The sequence below is a fragment of the Chiloscyllium punctatum genome, chromosome 30 (genome assembly GCF_047496795.1).
Source record: "Chiloscyllium punctatum isolate Juve2018m chromosome 30, sChiPun1.3, whole genome shotgun sequence".
NCBI lineage: Eukaryota > Metazoa > Chordata > Chondrichthyes > Orectolobiformes > Hemiscylliidae > Chiloscyllium > Chiloscyllium punctatum.
Genome location: NC_092768.1, coordinates 32,612,943 through 32,629,156, shown reverse-complemented (window position 1 = coordinate 32,629,156; position 16,214 = coordinate 32,612,943). Strand labels below are relative to the sequence as shown.

Here is a 16,214-nt window from a genome sequence, read left to right as displayed (position 1 = left end):
TCTGGAGAATTCCAAAGAGACGTAACCATGTGAATGATGACATTTCTCCTTCTTCAGCCTAAAACATCTGCCTCAAGACTGCTCGGAGCACTGTTGCATCATGTCAATTTCCTGCCCTTACCCCAATGACACCTTTTCTGTTCGATAACCATCCAATGCCATCTCAGTTGAACCTGCCTTCACCAAATGTTGAGGCATTACATTGCATTGATTAACTACTTACTCATGCGTTAAAAAAAAAGGTTTTTCTCACTAAGATAATTTAAAACTGTGCCCTTTGGTTTTTGGTTTGGTTATGAGTGTTCTGACCATTCTGACCAGGCTCCTCATTGTCTTCAAAGTTTCTATCAACCCTCCTGCTAACCGTCTCGTCTCCAAGTAAAACAAGCCCCAATGTCTCCTATCTTTCCTGAAGCATCTCATCCCTGGGATCATTCTTGTAATCCACTTTTGGACTCTCTCCAATGCATTTACATAGTTCTCAGCACTAAACCATAGGAACTATAAACAATACTACAGCTGAGGTCTGACAATCGTTTTATGTAAGTTTACCATAATTTCCCTGATCTTGCAGTCTATGCCACTAGTAATGAAGCCAAGAATATGCTCTGCCTTATTAACAGATCTTGCTACCTGATCTGACACCTTTATTGACATACACATAGACACATGCTCCAGCACACCCTTTGAAATTGTAATGTGATAATCCCTACAAGACTCTTTAGGAATCTCTAATTAATCTCCCCATGGATCTGATTGAGTATGAGTCCCCTTGGTATCAGGCAATGGCTACCCAACTGGAATTCACCACCTGAGTCAGGGATGACTCTGCAGAACTATCTGTCCTGGGCTCGCACTAGTGGCTCAAGTAGTGGCTCTATTTTGGTGCTCAACTATAAATGATGTTTCTTTCCAGTCAGGTTTCCTGAGTTATTCCCATTATCCTTTACTTTGTGCTGCCTCTCAGTGTTTTCACAACAATGTGCACCACCTCACACTTCTCCACATTAAGCTCCCTCTGCCACCATTTTGCCCCACTCTACCAATGCATTAAAACCCTTCAGTTCTATACTGTCCAACTCACAGCTTACGATTCTTCCAAACTTCGTGTCATCCAGAACTTTAAAATTGATCTCAAAACACCAGAGATATGTATAAGGAAAAGTGGGTTCTGTTTATCTCCTATTGAAGCCCATTCTTTTTCTGTGGATTATTCTTATTCTAATTGAGCAAGATCATTTTCTGCAGTCATCGTGCTGTTAACTACAATGATGACTGCTTCTAAATGTGTTTCCAGTACCACTTGATCTATTTGGACCAACTCACTCCCAAGGATCAGGTCCAGCTGTGGACTGAACATATACTGCTGTCGGATATTTACCTGAACACACTTTTGCTATGCATCCCCCACACTGCCCCTTGAAATACCACTATTCCAGTCATTGTAGAGTTAATTAATATTCCACAATATGACTTCCCTATGATGTCACCACCTCTCAGTTATATGCTTGCAGATCTGTTCCTGTATATCCTTTCCATTAGCTGGTGGTCTGTATATTGGACTGAGCAATGTAGTTGTACCATTCTTAATCCTTAACTCAACCCAAAATTAATCTGTCCTGGAACTCTCTGAAGTGATGCTGTCCTGAAACAAAACCTAGCCCATTACAACTAAGTCAAACTCAATTATACCTTATCGAACAGACTGCGCATTTAACACTGGGTGTTCAAGATGTTTGAATACTTGACTAACATAGACTCATAGAGTCATAGAGGTATACAACATGGAAACAGACCCGTCGGTCCAACTCATCCATGCTGACCAGATATCCCAACCCAATCTAGTCCCATTTGCCAGCACTGTGCCAGTATCCCTTTAAATCCTTCCTATTCATATACCCATCCAGATGCCTTTTAAATTCTGTAATTGTACTAGCCTCCACCACTTCCTCTGGCAGCTCATTCCATACACACACCATCACCTGTGTGAAAAAGTTGCCCCTTAAGTCTTTTTTGTATCTTACCCTAAACCTATGCCTTCTAGTTCTGGACTCCCAGGGAAGAAAATTTGTTTATTCATCCTATCCATGCCCCTCATGATTTTATAAACCTCAGCCTCCAATGCTCCAGGGAAAACAGCCCCAGTCTATTCAACCTCTCCCTATAGCTCAAATCCTCCAACCCTGGCAATATCCTTGTAAATCATTTCCGAAACCTTTCAAGTTTCACAACATCTTTCCAATAGGAAGGAGACCAGAATTGCACGCAATATTCCAACAGTGGCCTAAACAATGTACTGTACAGCCGCAGCATGACCTCCCAACTCCTGTACTCAATACTCTGACCAATAAACGAAAGCATACCAAATGCTTTCTTCACTATCCTATCTACCTGCGACTCCACTTTCAAGGAGCTATGAACCTGCACTCCAAGGTCTCTTTGTTCAGCAACACTCCCTAGGACTTTACCATTAAGTGTATAAGTCCTGCTAAGATTTGCTTTCCCAAAATGAGCACCTCGCATTTATCTGAATTAAACTCCATCTGCCACTTCTCAGCCCATTGGCCCATCTGGTCCAGATCCTGTTGTAATCTGAGGTAATCCTCTTCACTGTCCACTACATCTCCAATTTGTTGTCATCTGCAAACTTACTAACTGTATCTCTTATGCTCGCATCCAAATCATTAATGTAAATGACAAAAAGTAGAGGACCCAGCACCAATCCTTGTGACACCCCACTGGTCACAGAGCTCCAGTCTGAAAAACAACCCTCCACCACCACCCTCTGCCTTCTACCTTTGAGCCAGCAACACGTCAGATGATTCTACGTTCATCATCAACACAAAAACTCTGCACCCTTTGGAGCAGTGAGTTTTTTTGAGTTTTATATTAGATTACATTACAGTGTGGAAACAGGCCCTTTGGCCCAACAAGTCCACACCAACCCGCCGAAGCGCAACCCACCTATACCCCTACATTTACTCCTTACCTAACACTACAGGCAATTTAGTATGGCCAATTCACCTGACCTGCACATCTTTGGACTGTGGGAGGAAACCGGAGCATCCGGAGGAAACCCACGCAGACACAGGGAGAACGTGCAAACACCACACAGTCAGTCGCCTGAGGCGGGAATTGAACCCGGGTCTCTGGCGCTGTGAGGCAGCAGTGCTAACCACTGTGCCACCATGCCACCCATTGTGCCACTCTGCTGCCCATTTTCTGATTATAACATCACTTGTGGGTGCCCCAGAGATTTTCTTTTGTGTGTGTGTGAGTTTTATGCAGTTGCGTCAGTTAACACTGACAGCTTTGTGGTTAATAAAAGGCCAAATTATGGGCCACTGTAACCACCAGGCCAGAGGAATGGAGGTAGAGACTTCCTCCCTAAAAACTTCCTATTCAGATCAACTAACAGAACACATAGTGACCCAATGAGAAAACACAAGGATTATTTTTTTTTAATTTATTTGGATTTATCCTGGAAACTGGGGCCATGTTTTAAATTATAATAATTGTGTGAAGCTCATTATGTTCACTTAGATCCTTCTTCGTTGAGCTATTTCTCCTGTTTGACTTTTGGCTGTAATTAGATCTTTGAAGAGATGAACTCCTACGACCTTGGCTGCACATTTGGAAGTGGTGCTGACAGCAAACATGTTTTCAAGGATGCTGGGCTGGCTTTTATTTCCAATGTGGACACTGCAGACTATCGAGATGGTAAGCTAAGCATTTGAAACAAATCGGGTGGGGGGGTGTGGGGGGGTGTGGGTGTGAAACAGCATCCATGTGAGAGTGAGTGTGTTAGGGTGCGCGTGTGTTAGGGTGCGCGTGTGTTAGGGTGCGCGTGTGTTAGGGTGCGCGTGTGTAAGAGTATGCGCTTGTGAGACTCTGTGTGTGTGTTGTGTGTAACTGCGAGAGTGTGCGAGAGTGTGCGAGAGTGTGCGAGAGTGTGGTGTGTAACAGCATCCATGTGTGAGTGAGTGTGTGTTTGAGACTGTGTGTGTAACAGCGTCCATGTGTGAGAGTGAGTGTGTATGTGTGTGTGAGTGTGGTGGTGTGAAAGTGAGTGTGTGTGTGAGTGCGCATGTGTATTTAAGAGTGTGCATATGTGAGAGTGTGTATGTGTAAGAGCATGTGTGGGTAAGAGTATGCGCGTGAGACTGAGTGTGTGTTTGAAAGTGAGTGTGCGTGTGAGTGTGTGTGTATGTAAGAGTGTGCATGTGAGAGTGTGTGAGGGTGTGTGTGAGAGACTGTGTGAGATTGAGTGTGTATGTGTAAGAGCACGTGTGTGTGAGTATGCGCGTGTGAGAGCATGTGTGTGTAAGAGTATACGCGTGTGAGACCGAGTGTCTGTATGTGTGTGTGTGTGTGTGTGAGAGAGAACGAGAGAGCAAGAGAACGAGAATGTGTGTGTGAGACTGTGTGTAATAGCATCTATGTGTGAGAGTGAGAGTGTGTGTGCGTGCGTGAGAGACTGAGAGAGTGTGTATGTGCAAGAGCATGTGTGTGTAAGAGTGTACGTGTGTGAGACTGTGTGCTGTGTGTAACCGCGTCCATGAGTGAGAGTGAAGGTGTGTGTGTGAGAGAGAAAGAGTATGCGAGAGCGTGTGTGTGTAAGAGTATGCATGTGTAAGAGTATGCATGTGTGAGACTGAGTGTGTGTGTGTGTGTGTTGCGTGTAACAGCATCCATGTGTGTTGCATGTAACAGCATCCATGTGTGAGAGTGTGTGTGTGTGTGTGAGCAAGTGAGTGTGTGTGTGTGTGTGTGAAAGTGAGTATGCCTGTGAGTGTGTGTATGTATGAATGTGTGTGTATGTGTATGATAGAGTGTGTATGTGTAAGAGCGTGTGTGTGTACAAGTATGCGCGTGTGAGACTGAGTGTGTGTGTGTGAATGTGAGTCTGAGTGTGTGTGAGAGAGAGAGAGAATGTGTAAGTCTGTGTGTAACAGTGTCCATGTGAGAGAGTGTGTGTGAGAGTGAGTGTGAGAGAGAGTGAGTGTGAGAGAGAGTGAGTGTGAGAGAGAGTGAGTGTGAGGAGTGAGGAGTGAGGAGTGAGGAGTGAGAGTGAGAGTGAGAAGGAGTGAGTGTGAGAGTGAGAGTGAAAGTGAGAGTGAGAGTGAGTGTGAGTGAATGAGAGTGTGAGTGAGAGTGTGAGTGAGTGAGAGTGTGAGACTGTGTAAGAGTGTGTATGTGTAACAGCGTGTGTGTAAGAGTATGCGCGTGTGAGTGTGTGTGTATGTGTGTGAGTGTGTGTGTAATAAATACTGAGTTTCATAGATATCTACACTAATGTTTTCACCCCCCAATATCACGGTATGTGGCAGCACTGACAAGATTAATATTTGCGTCCATTCCATTTCCCTTGAACTGAGTGGATTACTCAGCCATTACAGAGGGGAATTCGGAGTCAGTAAGCCTGGGTACAGATAGACGCAGTAATTCCTCCAGATTTCTTTCCCTAAAAGACACCAATGATCTGAATGTTTTATATTTTGAAGAAATAACAACTGAAGTCGATTTTCACTGTCACTAAGATGAGTTGTGTTCTCCAAATGTATTGATTCAAGTTCTACCATTGGGTATGATTTGAGCCTGAAAGAAGCCTCTGGAGGCAAGTCCAGTGACATTGCCACTATGTTAACATCTTCAAATCACATTTACTTAGATACTTCCCTTTGACAGAGAGAAAAAAACTACATTTTTTAAACATGAACGTTGATGAGGAGCAGTCACCACAATCAGGTTCAATGATGTAGCTTACTGGAATCAATCCACTGTAACTTGATGACCCATGCGTATTTGGCTTTAATTGAATTATTATACAAAAGAATAATTTAATTAGTGCTCAACAGATTGAGACACAATTTTGGACAGGTAAGGTATATTGATGAAACTTTCAGTCTTTGCTATTTCTGAAATGACAATATCAGATTCTTGGCTGCTACCTTTAGCAGAGCATTGTAACGTTAAAATTTATTCAAAAATGTAAGATTTTCACTCTCTGGTCTCGAGACACGTGAGCAGATGAAACATGCACTTGCGTTAGTTTCAGGAGCTCACTTTGCTGGACAGTTCCTCGCCTGAAATCAGAAGCAATACATTGGGCCATCAAAGTAATGAGCAAGAGTCGGTCATTTAGTCTGCTCCATCATTTAGTTAATCATGGCTGATCTGATTGTAACCTCTCGACTTCCTTTGATGTCTTTTCTTCCCCATGCTTGCCAATCATCTACCTTCCTCTGTCAGAAAAAAACATCCAAAGAATCTGCTTTCCTCTGCTTTTCCGGAGCAAAGCACCAAAGACTCATAGCCCTTAGTGAGAAATGAAAATACTCACCTCATCTTTGTTTTGAGTGGGTCACCCTTTGTTTTTGTCCCAATACCTTCAGTGCTGGACTCTCCCATACGCAGAAACGTTCTCTACATATCTATTCCATTAAGCCACTTGAGGCTTTTATGTGCTTTAATCAATCACTCTTATGCCTAAACTTCAGCAGATACATTCCAAGTCCTGCTATTCCCATATATTTCCTCATAAGATACATTGCCCATTCCTGGCATTAGTCGGAAAGCCCTTCTCAAACATTTTCCCTGAAATAAGGTGACCAATTTGTTTTAAAATTCATTCATGGGATGAGGAAATCGCTGGCCGGCCCAGCGTTTATTGCCATCCCTAATTGCCCTGGGGGCAGTTAAGAGTCGGCAATGTCATTGTGGGTGTGGAGTCACATGTAGGCCAGACCAGGTAAGGATGGCAGTTCCCTTCGATAAAGGATATTAGTGAACCAGATGGGGTTTTTCCTGATAATCGACAATGATTTCACAGTCATCATTTGGCCCTTCATTTCAGATTTTTAAAAGATTGAACACAAATTACATCATCTGCCAGGATTCAATCCAGGGACCCCAGAACATTACCTGGAGCTCTGGGTTAATGGACTACCAATAATACCATGGGCCATCACCTCCCATTGAACATGCTACTCTCCTACACAGTATTCCAGGTGTGGCCTCACCACTGTCTGACATAACTGAAGGAAAGCCTCTCTCCTTTTGTGTTCAATTTCCCTCACAATAAGCAATAACATCCTATTAGGTTTCCTAATTACAGGTGCTGCTATAGTCACATTTTATGATTCATGCAATAGGACACACATCTCTCTACACCTCAGGGTTCTGCAATCTCTCATTATTTGAGTAATGTTTTTTTTAATTCTTCCAAAATGGACAACTTCATATTTGCCAAATGGTTGCCCACTCACTTAACCGATCTATATGCATTTTTGCAGCCTCCTAATGTCCTCTTCATGACTTACTTTCCTACATATCTTTATATCATCAGCAAATTTGACACTGGTGCTTTCTGAAGGCCATAGTTTCTGGCTTAGGGAGTATCATGCTACCCCAGACTGCCACAGAGCCTCCCAGTGCAGGTTTGTGTCATGTTTAAAGTTGAGTTGAAATGATACATTCCTGAATTGAAATCTCTGCCTTACTTGAACCCAATAAGATCCTTGGAGTACTTTCAATTTTGAGCAAAAGTAAGGAATATGCAATCTTGAATTCACCATCCATTAAACTCCACAGTAGATTTCACTTTCCAATGAAGACAAGAGAAGGGAAAACTCAATGAAGTGAAGAGTGTGGGACTTAGTCTACATGACCAATTTGGTCAGCATTGCTAAAAATATAAAATAGCCAAACTGATTGCAAATTCTTTACACTATGCTGTATGAAAAAGATCGGAATGTCATGTATGTACAATGTTTGAATGAATTGAGTGGTTTAAATCTCTGATTGCCATATTTCCTCTCGGTATAATTTCAGCAAACAAGTTAATCAAAACTGAGTTTTGCTCTGAGACTGAAATAGCACTGTGACACCATGTTTCAAGTGATTTCAGTGACAAAGTGTCACATTTTTACTTACTTTTTCACTTGCATTCCATCACCCTAATTTCACTCTAACCCGATGTTGACACTAAGTTTTCACTGTGGCCAACAAAAAGGATGCCAATAGATAATCAATAATCAGTAAACATTTAATTGACTTAAGGTCACTGGAGGTATGATATCCTGTCAGTTTCTAGACGCATGAGACATTTCATTATTAATCAACAATGTAATCTCTTTACAGGATATTCCTGCAAAATGGGTGGAAGTAGGAGGAAAAGATCTTTGGACATTCAAACACAGTACATGGGAAAAGGTAGGGAAGAAGTTGATATTCACTCTGATTTGAAGATTTGGCTGGAGAGGTTTAGAATGGTCACAAGACTTGAAATTATGTTGTATGCTTATTGTGCCTGGAACTTCCTTGCTAGTTCAGTGATTCGTTTATCTGTTTTACAGTAAGTGTTGTCACCATCTATGCAGCAATGAACAAAGTAATTTATTGGTATTAGTATAGCTCAGTTTTAAAGCTACAGAATTTATGATCACTTTTTTTCCCCCAGTGTCTGCATTGCAGCAAAGTCACAACTGTGCACTGGGGGACTGTCAATGTTACTATGTACTTTGCAATGAAGAAGCTGTTTGGAAATTTAATTGTTTAGAACTTTAAGTGATATAAAGTCACTTATACATTGAGTGAGAAGTTCAGGTACATGAATAGTGTTTTCAACTTAAATAAGATAATGAAGTCAGAGTGGCTAAAGCAAACTGAGAAAATAGGTTAAATGGTAGCATAGTACAGAATTTGTGGTAGATATTGAAGGAAAAATTCAATAAATCACTGTGAAATATATTGTAATGTAAAAGAATCTATGAGAAGGATGCAAAACCATGCTTATCTAAGGAAATTAAGGTTAATATCGAATTGAAATTAAATGCCTACAATAGTGACAAGATGAATGTTAGGTCAGAAGATTTTACAGATTTTTGAAATTACCAAAGCATAAATTTGAAAAAAAAAGGGAGAAATTAGGGTATGAGAGAAAGCTAGCCAGAAATTTGATAGTTGATATTATGAGTCTCTACAAACATTAATAACAGAAAGCAGGCCACTTAATTGATAGTCAGTGACTTGGATGGTGAAAATGGTGAATTAATAATGGGAAACAATGAAATGGCAGGAACATTTAAAGGGCATTTTGCGGTTGTCTTTATTATAAGGAAGACACAAAAATCATCCACATAATTCTTCAAACTTAAGATGTGAAAGGGAAATGTTTCATTTCAAACACAATTGAAGTTTTTTTTTGTTTTGACACTTTAACTTTCAAGGCAACAGGAGACAGTCTGGTGCAGAACCACAGTAAACGTGTCTTAAATTATAAATAATACCTGTTAAAGCTAGGCGGTGACTTTATGGGTATAAATGACTCTTGCTTCGCATTTGAGTGTAGGGCATGGATGGACACTCAGCCCTGGTCTCTCAGCAATATCTAAAGGGTCTTCTGCCTCCACTTGGCCAACATTTCTCTTTAAATCATAATGAGCACAGTGGAAGTCGCTGCATATTAAGTCTTTCCAAGCCAAAGCCAACAGCAATTGATTCATTATGATCTGATTAACCTTGATGAGGCAAGACTTAATGCTGATTATTTTAAGGGTCATATGATCACTCTTTAATTGTCACTCATTGATTGATATTTTCTCATGAATGGTACTTTAATGAGTTATTTTTCCAATTCTCTATCCTTTTCACTACAGTCTGTTTATTGTCTCCATTTGAAATTTTGACTGTTTGAAATATTATTTACCACTTTAGTTAAGGAAAGGTCAATGTGTGCAGGCAAAACCCAGTGACTGATATTCTTAAGTTAATATGTCAATTCTCATTGGGTTGGTGAAGTTCACATTAGGCCAGACACTTTCTTATAATTGACTGTTTGGTCTTCTTAGAGTTATTTGTGAAATGAGGTTTTGTTTTAATGACTTGATAGAGTTTTTGTGACTCTGTTTTATTTAATAATGACTAAAGATAGGTTATAAAGAAGCTACTTATCACACCAAAATAATAGAAATGCAGAATAACAAAGTACCAATCTATACAAACTGCCAGACAGAACATGTAAAAAGTATGAAGTAGTGAGATTCGTCAATATATAGCCTTGAGTGCTGAAAGTCTAATGGAAACTTACAATTGAAAAGCTGAAACACATTGGTATGGGTAAACAGGAATATCAAGATTACATTTAATCAAAAGATTAAGTTTAGGTACGTGTTACTGCGTCACATCAAGAACAAACTGAACCACCACCAACAGTATAGGATAGCTACAACCATGATTCCTTGATAAGATCTAACAAGCTGGAAAGAGTTTAAATTCACAGAACACCAGGTTAAAGTCCAACAGGTATTTTTGGAAGTCCTAGCTTTCAGAGCACTGCTCCTTCGTCGGGTAGCTGTGGAGCAGGATGATAAGACGCGGAATTTATAGCAAAAGATCATCGTGTCATCCATGCAACTGACACGACATATTGAACAAACCTCCACACCTAAGCTGGAAGGACACCAACTCTACCTTATCCAACACTGGAAATCTGCATGTTCTCACAATTATGAAATCGCACTGAGCTAAACAGGAACTCTCAGTCTGTAGCTATAACTCGCAGACAATTATGGTTTGTCCTCATTCTGTTTGCAATCCAAAGGTGCACTTCTTTGTCAAATTGAGGCTAAACAGAGTTACATGATATTAAAATATTAAAATCTACACTGATTACAGTTGAGCAGAACAATAAATTGTTAGATTAATCAATAAGTATTGTATAGTTAAACTAAACTAAACTAAACTAAGCATAAAATCTTCGAGTCATAGAGTCACACAATATGTAAACACAGCCTTCAGTCCAACCAATCCATGTCGACCATAATCCCAAACTGAACTAGTTCCACGTGCCTGATCCTGGCCCATATCCCTCCAAACATTCCCTAGTCATCGAATTAAATGCTGTAAATGTGTCTACATCCATTACTTTCTCAGGATGTTCACTCCACACACGAAACACCCTCTGTGTACAATCATGCCTTTTCTAAATCTCTCTCCTCTCACCTTTAAAATGTGCCCCCTAGTCTTTTCATCCCCCATCCTAGGGAAAATACAACTACCATTAACCCTATCTATATCCCTCATTATTCTGTGAACTTCTTTTTTAAAATTTATTTTTATTAAAAGGAAGAATTTTTTTTTCTTTTGAATATTACAACAAATGCAAAACCAAACCATTCAAACTAATATTTAAAAAGAAACAGAACTGTGAATTACACAAATAAATACTAACTAATAAGTAAGCTAAAAAAGAAACTTCTTAATGATAATAATAATGATAACAGCCGTAACACAGCTCTGCAAAACAAAACGATAGTCCTCGATTATTGAGCGTACAAGTGGACAAATCTGTACCCAGATAGTCCAAAGAGGATAGTCCAAATAGAAATTCTCAATTTTATGGTTCACCATACTCGTAAGAAAGTCCAAGGGGATGTGCTCCATGACTAGCTTATGCCAGCTCACCAGCTCCAGGGAATTTCCTGACACCCACCCTAATAGAATGTTCTTTCTTGCACAAAAAGTGTGGATACTGAAAAGCCTTTATTTTTTGTGTGTATCCAATGAGAGTGAATTAACAAAGCCGAGAAGAGGAGATACCGTGTCCATCTACATCTCTGTCCCCAAGGCCTTCTCTATCTTGCCTACCACAGTGCTCCGGTATGCCCGCAGTCTGTGGCAGGACCAAAGACAATGAGTAAGCGTGCCCCTGCTCACTTTGCATTTAGGACACATTGGAGATGCTCCTGCTTTAAATTTAGTGAGGCAGTCTGTGGCCAGATGGACCCTGTGGAGAATCTTCAATTGCAAGGCAAATCAAGATCCTTCTTGCATTTTCCCAGATATCCTCCCATATTTCAGAAGAGATCTCGATGTCCAACTCCCCCTCCCATATCCTACAAAGCCACTTGGTCTCGTCCGAGGGATCCTCTCCCAATAGGTGATAAGCGTTGCTAACAGATAATGTACCCTCAGCACTCAACACTCTCTTCTCCATGTCAGACCTATAATGGTCAGTTAGAAGTGTGTGATGTTTGTAATTTGGAAGAACCAAAAGAGGTCCCTCCTGGGCAACTCATATTTCTGAGCCAACTGGACAAAGGACATTAGTATGTCCCCTTCGAATAAGTTACCCAGGCAAAACACACCCCTAGCTGCCCATAGCTTAAACAGAGCCCGCCATCCTTGGCTGAAAGCCCAGTATACCAACTATGGGTATCAAAAATGATGTTTTGGCAATAGTGCCCTTACGCTGATGCATTGCCCTTCACGCCTTGATAGTGTTGATGACTATTGGGCTACGGCAATATTCCTTAACTGTTCTCATTTTGTCCAAGAACAGCAGGTATCCAAGGGGGTATCTTGTCTCAGATGCTTCGATGTCCAACCAAAGTGAGTGAAGGTCCCCCTGGGCCCAATCATTCATGTAAGATAGCAACAAGCTTAACCGATAGTTTTTGATATCTAGGAGGCCCACTCCTCCCAGTCTGTGGTAACTGCAGATTAGTCAATTTAATTAGGGGTCGCTTGTGATACCAGAAAAAAGAACTGAACCAGCCATTCAGTCTTCTAAATATTTGCTTCGTGAAAAGCAGAGGAAGCCTTCACATAGAATACAACATGCAGGGCTGAGTGTTCATTTTAATGAGGGCCATTTGACCTAACCTAGAGATCAGAAGCACCTCCCATCTATGAAGGTCCTGCTCGATTCTGTCGAATACATGGGCAAAATTGGCTTTAAATGGCTGATCAAAAATGGGAGTATAAATATACCTACATAGAGAAAGCCCTCCTGCAATCATCTAAAAGGGAAACTGAGATGTGCCCTCAGGATCAGACGCTCTCGGGAGACCACCCATGGGCATGGCCTCTGACTTTGCAAAATTGATCTTATAACCTGAGAAGCCACTGAATAGATGGATGCATTCTATCAGGTGTGGCACCGAGACTGTGGGGTTTGAGAAGACGAGAATATCATCCACATACAGTGCAATCTTATGTGATTTGATTTCCACTTCTGGAGCGGGGTTATTGGGATCCCTGCGTATTGCCTTGATCGTATTGATTCGATCACCAATGTGAAAAGCAATGGTGACAAGGGACTGCCCTATCGACTGCTCCTACAAATACTAAAATTGCTTGACCGTACACCATTGGTGAGGACTGCGGCAACAGGATCACTAGACAAACCCTCCAGCCACCTGATGAAGGTCCCTCCCAGGCCAAACCATTTCAAAGTATGAAAAAAAATATGGCCACTCGACCCTGATAAATGCCTTTTCCACATCTAAGGAGATCACCAATCCCTGTACCGATCCCTCTCTGGGAGGCTGATCAGGACCAGGCACCTTTCTATCCCGGAGCTGCCTCACAGCCTCCTCCACCTCTTGTTCTGACAATGGGGCATTGAGGAGAGACTCTTGTTCAGGGGTCAATCCCAGAAAAACAGACTCCATTCTAACCCGTCCACTCTCACAGCTCTCAGACTGGTATAATTCAGAGTAAAATTTCTGCAATGCTGCATTGATCCTTTTAGAATCGTAGGTCAAATTTCCCAGTGTCTTCTCTGATCGAGGTAATGACTTGGGGGTCGCTCCTTTTCCTAGTAAGGTACGCGAGGTACTTGCCCAGCTTATCCCCATGCTCAAACAGCCTTTGACTTGCCAGTGTAAGCTCCTTCTTGGCTGTCCATATGAGCATCAGGGTTCAGCGTAGACCGGAGCGCCGTGATCCTCTGAGGTTTAACCAGCGAAGGCCTGTCAAAGCCCGCCTTTTCAGCTACTTTCAGAGACGTCTTGAGCAAGCGCTGCTGTTCGCCTGTCTGCCACTTCTTACTGGCTGAATAGGAAATAACCAACCCCCTAGCATGGGCTTTAGCTGTTTCCCAAAGGATGGATGGGCCTGAATTAATCTCTAAAAAAGCCCTGAACTCACTCAAAAAGAATTCAATAAACTTTCTATCCTTAAGGATGAAGGAGTCCAGTCACCAGTGCCTTGATCCTTACTGTATCCTTACTCTTCACCATTAAATACACTGGGGCATGATCAGAAATAGTGATATTGCCAATTGTACATGATACCACCGAGCCCAGCCGTGCTGCCGGGGTCAGAAAAAGATCAGTCCTGCTATGGCATTTATGTGGGTTCGAAAAGAACATGAAGTCCCTGTCAGTCGGGTAAAGGTGCCTCCAAATATCTGCCAACCCCAATTCAGCACCCTTAATTGTTTAGATTGCAAAGAAGATATCAGTGGGCCTTTGGGCAATCTGTCTACCATAGGGTCTGTGAAACAATCAAAATCCCCTCCTATGATGATATGTTGAGATGCAAGGTTAACCAGCCTAGGAAGTGCGTCTGTCAAGAATTTAAGGGGGTGGGCTGGGGGACACCTGTCATTAAACGTTTAATATCCCTTACTCTTCCCCATGTATCAAAGCTTTAGGGATTACAAATCTCCCGTGTGTGTCTTTAATGCCCTCTAATAACTTAAATGGGAGATTCTTTCTAAATGAAGTGGCCACCCGGCTACTCCTCGTATTGAAAGATGAAAAATAAACCAGGTCATCCCCATTCTGTTGCAGCTTCAAATGCTCTGCATCATCCAAATGCGTTTCTTGTAATAAGGCAACATCCACCCTCTCCCTTTGAAGGCTGGAAAGTACCTTCAAAGAGAAGCTGGCTCCTGTATCTGCTACGCTGCAAGACCTGGGTAAAAGGGCTGATGAGCCCCTTTGACGCCTCTTAATATTCCAGGTGCACCACTTAAACACATCCTTAGCCATAACCTTCCACAGCACCATCGAGACTCCAGAGAGGAAGAAGCCAAACTACAGATTGCTGAGCTATAATGCAAAAGAATCCACAGAACCCAAAGTTTACACAGACTAAAATAACTACATCCAACAAATCTCCAAAACTTATAAAAACTATATCCAGCAAAAACAGAAAAAACAAAAAAAAAATCGCCAAAGGGGGTACCTATTCAAAGGGGGTACCTACACATCCTACAACTCTACTAACCATCCCATCCGCCCTCTCAACACATACCAGCTAGGGTCGCACCATATGCACCAATCACCCGGTAGACAAGAAACAAAACCCAAGAGCAAGTGAACTAAAAATAAATATATCAGCCATCCCTTAACATAACTTAGAAATTATTTAAAAATACTCTATCCATCCCAGACATCATTTCACACAACATATTACCAGAGAGGAGACTCCACCAAGTCCTTGCTAAAGAAAATCAAACCTGAACAGCTCTGCCCTCTGCGCCTATTCAGCCATTCGACTAAAGTCAGTGCATCCACAAAGTTCTCCACTTTCTCTGACAAGTCGAACAAATGGATAGATCCATTATGATCGATCCGAAGCACAGCTGGATATCTTAAAGAATACTGGATCCCAAGCTCTCTCAATCTCCTCCTTGATGCCGTCATAGAGCTTCCTTTTCCAGACCACTGCCACTGAGAAGTCTTGAAAAAACTTGACCCTGGAGCCGCCACATACCAATGCCCTCGGGTCCCTCCGCTGGGCTCTAGAGGCTTCCATGACCCTCTGCTTGTCTTTATAATAATGGAACCTCACCAGGACAGACCGTGGGCACTGATCCACACCTGGCTTTCGTGTTGCGCTCCGCTGGGCTCTTTCAATTGTTGTTGTGGTTCTGTTCGCCGAGCTGGGAATTTGTGTTGCAAACATTTCGTCCCCTGTCTCGGTGACATCCTCAGTGCTTGGGAGCCTCCTGTGAAGCGCTTCTGTGATCTTTCCTCCGGCATCTGTAGTGATTTGTATCTGCCACTTCCGGTTGTCAGTTCCAGCTGTCCGCTGCAGCGGCCGGTATATTGGGTCCAGGTCGATGTGTTTATTGATTGAATCTGTGGATGAGTGCCAGGCCTCTAGGAATTCGATGGCTGTTCTCTGTTTGGTTTGTCCTATAATAGTAGTGTTGTCCCAGTCAAACTCATGTTGCTTGTCATCGGAGTGTGTGGCTACTAAGGATAGCTGGTCATGTCGTTTCGTGGCTAGTTGGTGTTCATGGATGCGGACCGTTAGCTGTCTTCCTGTTTGTCCTATGTAGTGTTTTGTGCAGTCCTTGCATGGGATTTTGTACACTACATTGGTTTTGCTCATGCTGGGTATCGGGTCCTTCATCCTGGTGAGTTGTCTGAGAGTGGCTAATGGTTTGTGTGCTGTTATGAGTCCTAGTGGTC

At 42.0% G+C, this 16,214-nt stretch overlaps 1 protein-coding gene across 1 annotated transcript in view; it reads left to right on the top strand.

Annotated features, from left to right (window-relative positions):
• Window positions 1-16,214, top strand: part of LOC140455398 (complement C4-B-like) — a 130,260-nt gene that overhangs the window by 35,061 nt on the left and 78,985 nt on the right. Inside the window, exons 15-16 of the mRNA XM_072550206.1 lie at window positions 3,594-3,720; window positions 8,143-8,214. Of these exons, the coding sequence (XP_072406307.1) occupies window positions 3,594-3,720; window positions 8,143-8,214 (199 nt within the window). The remainder of the gene's footprint in view (window positions 1-3,593; window positions 3,721-8,142; window positions 8,215-16,214) is intronic.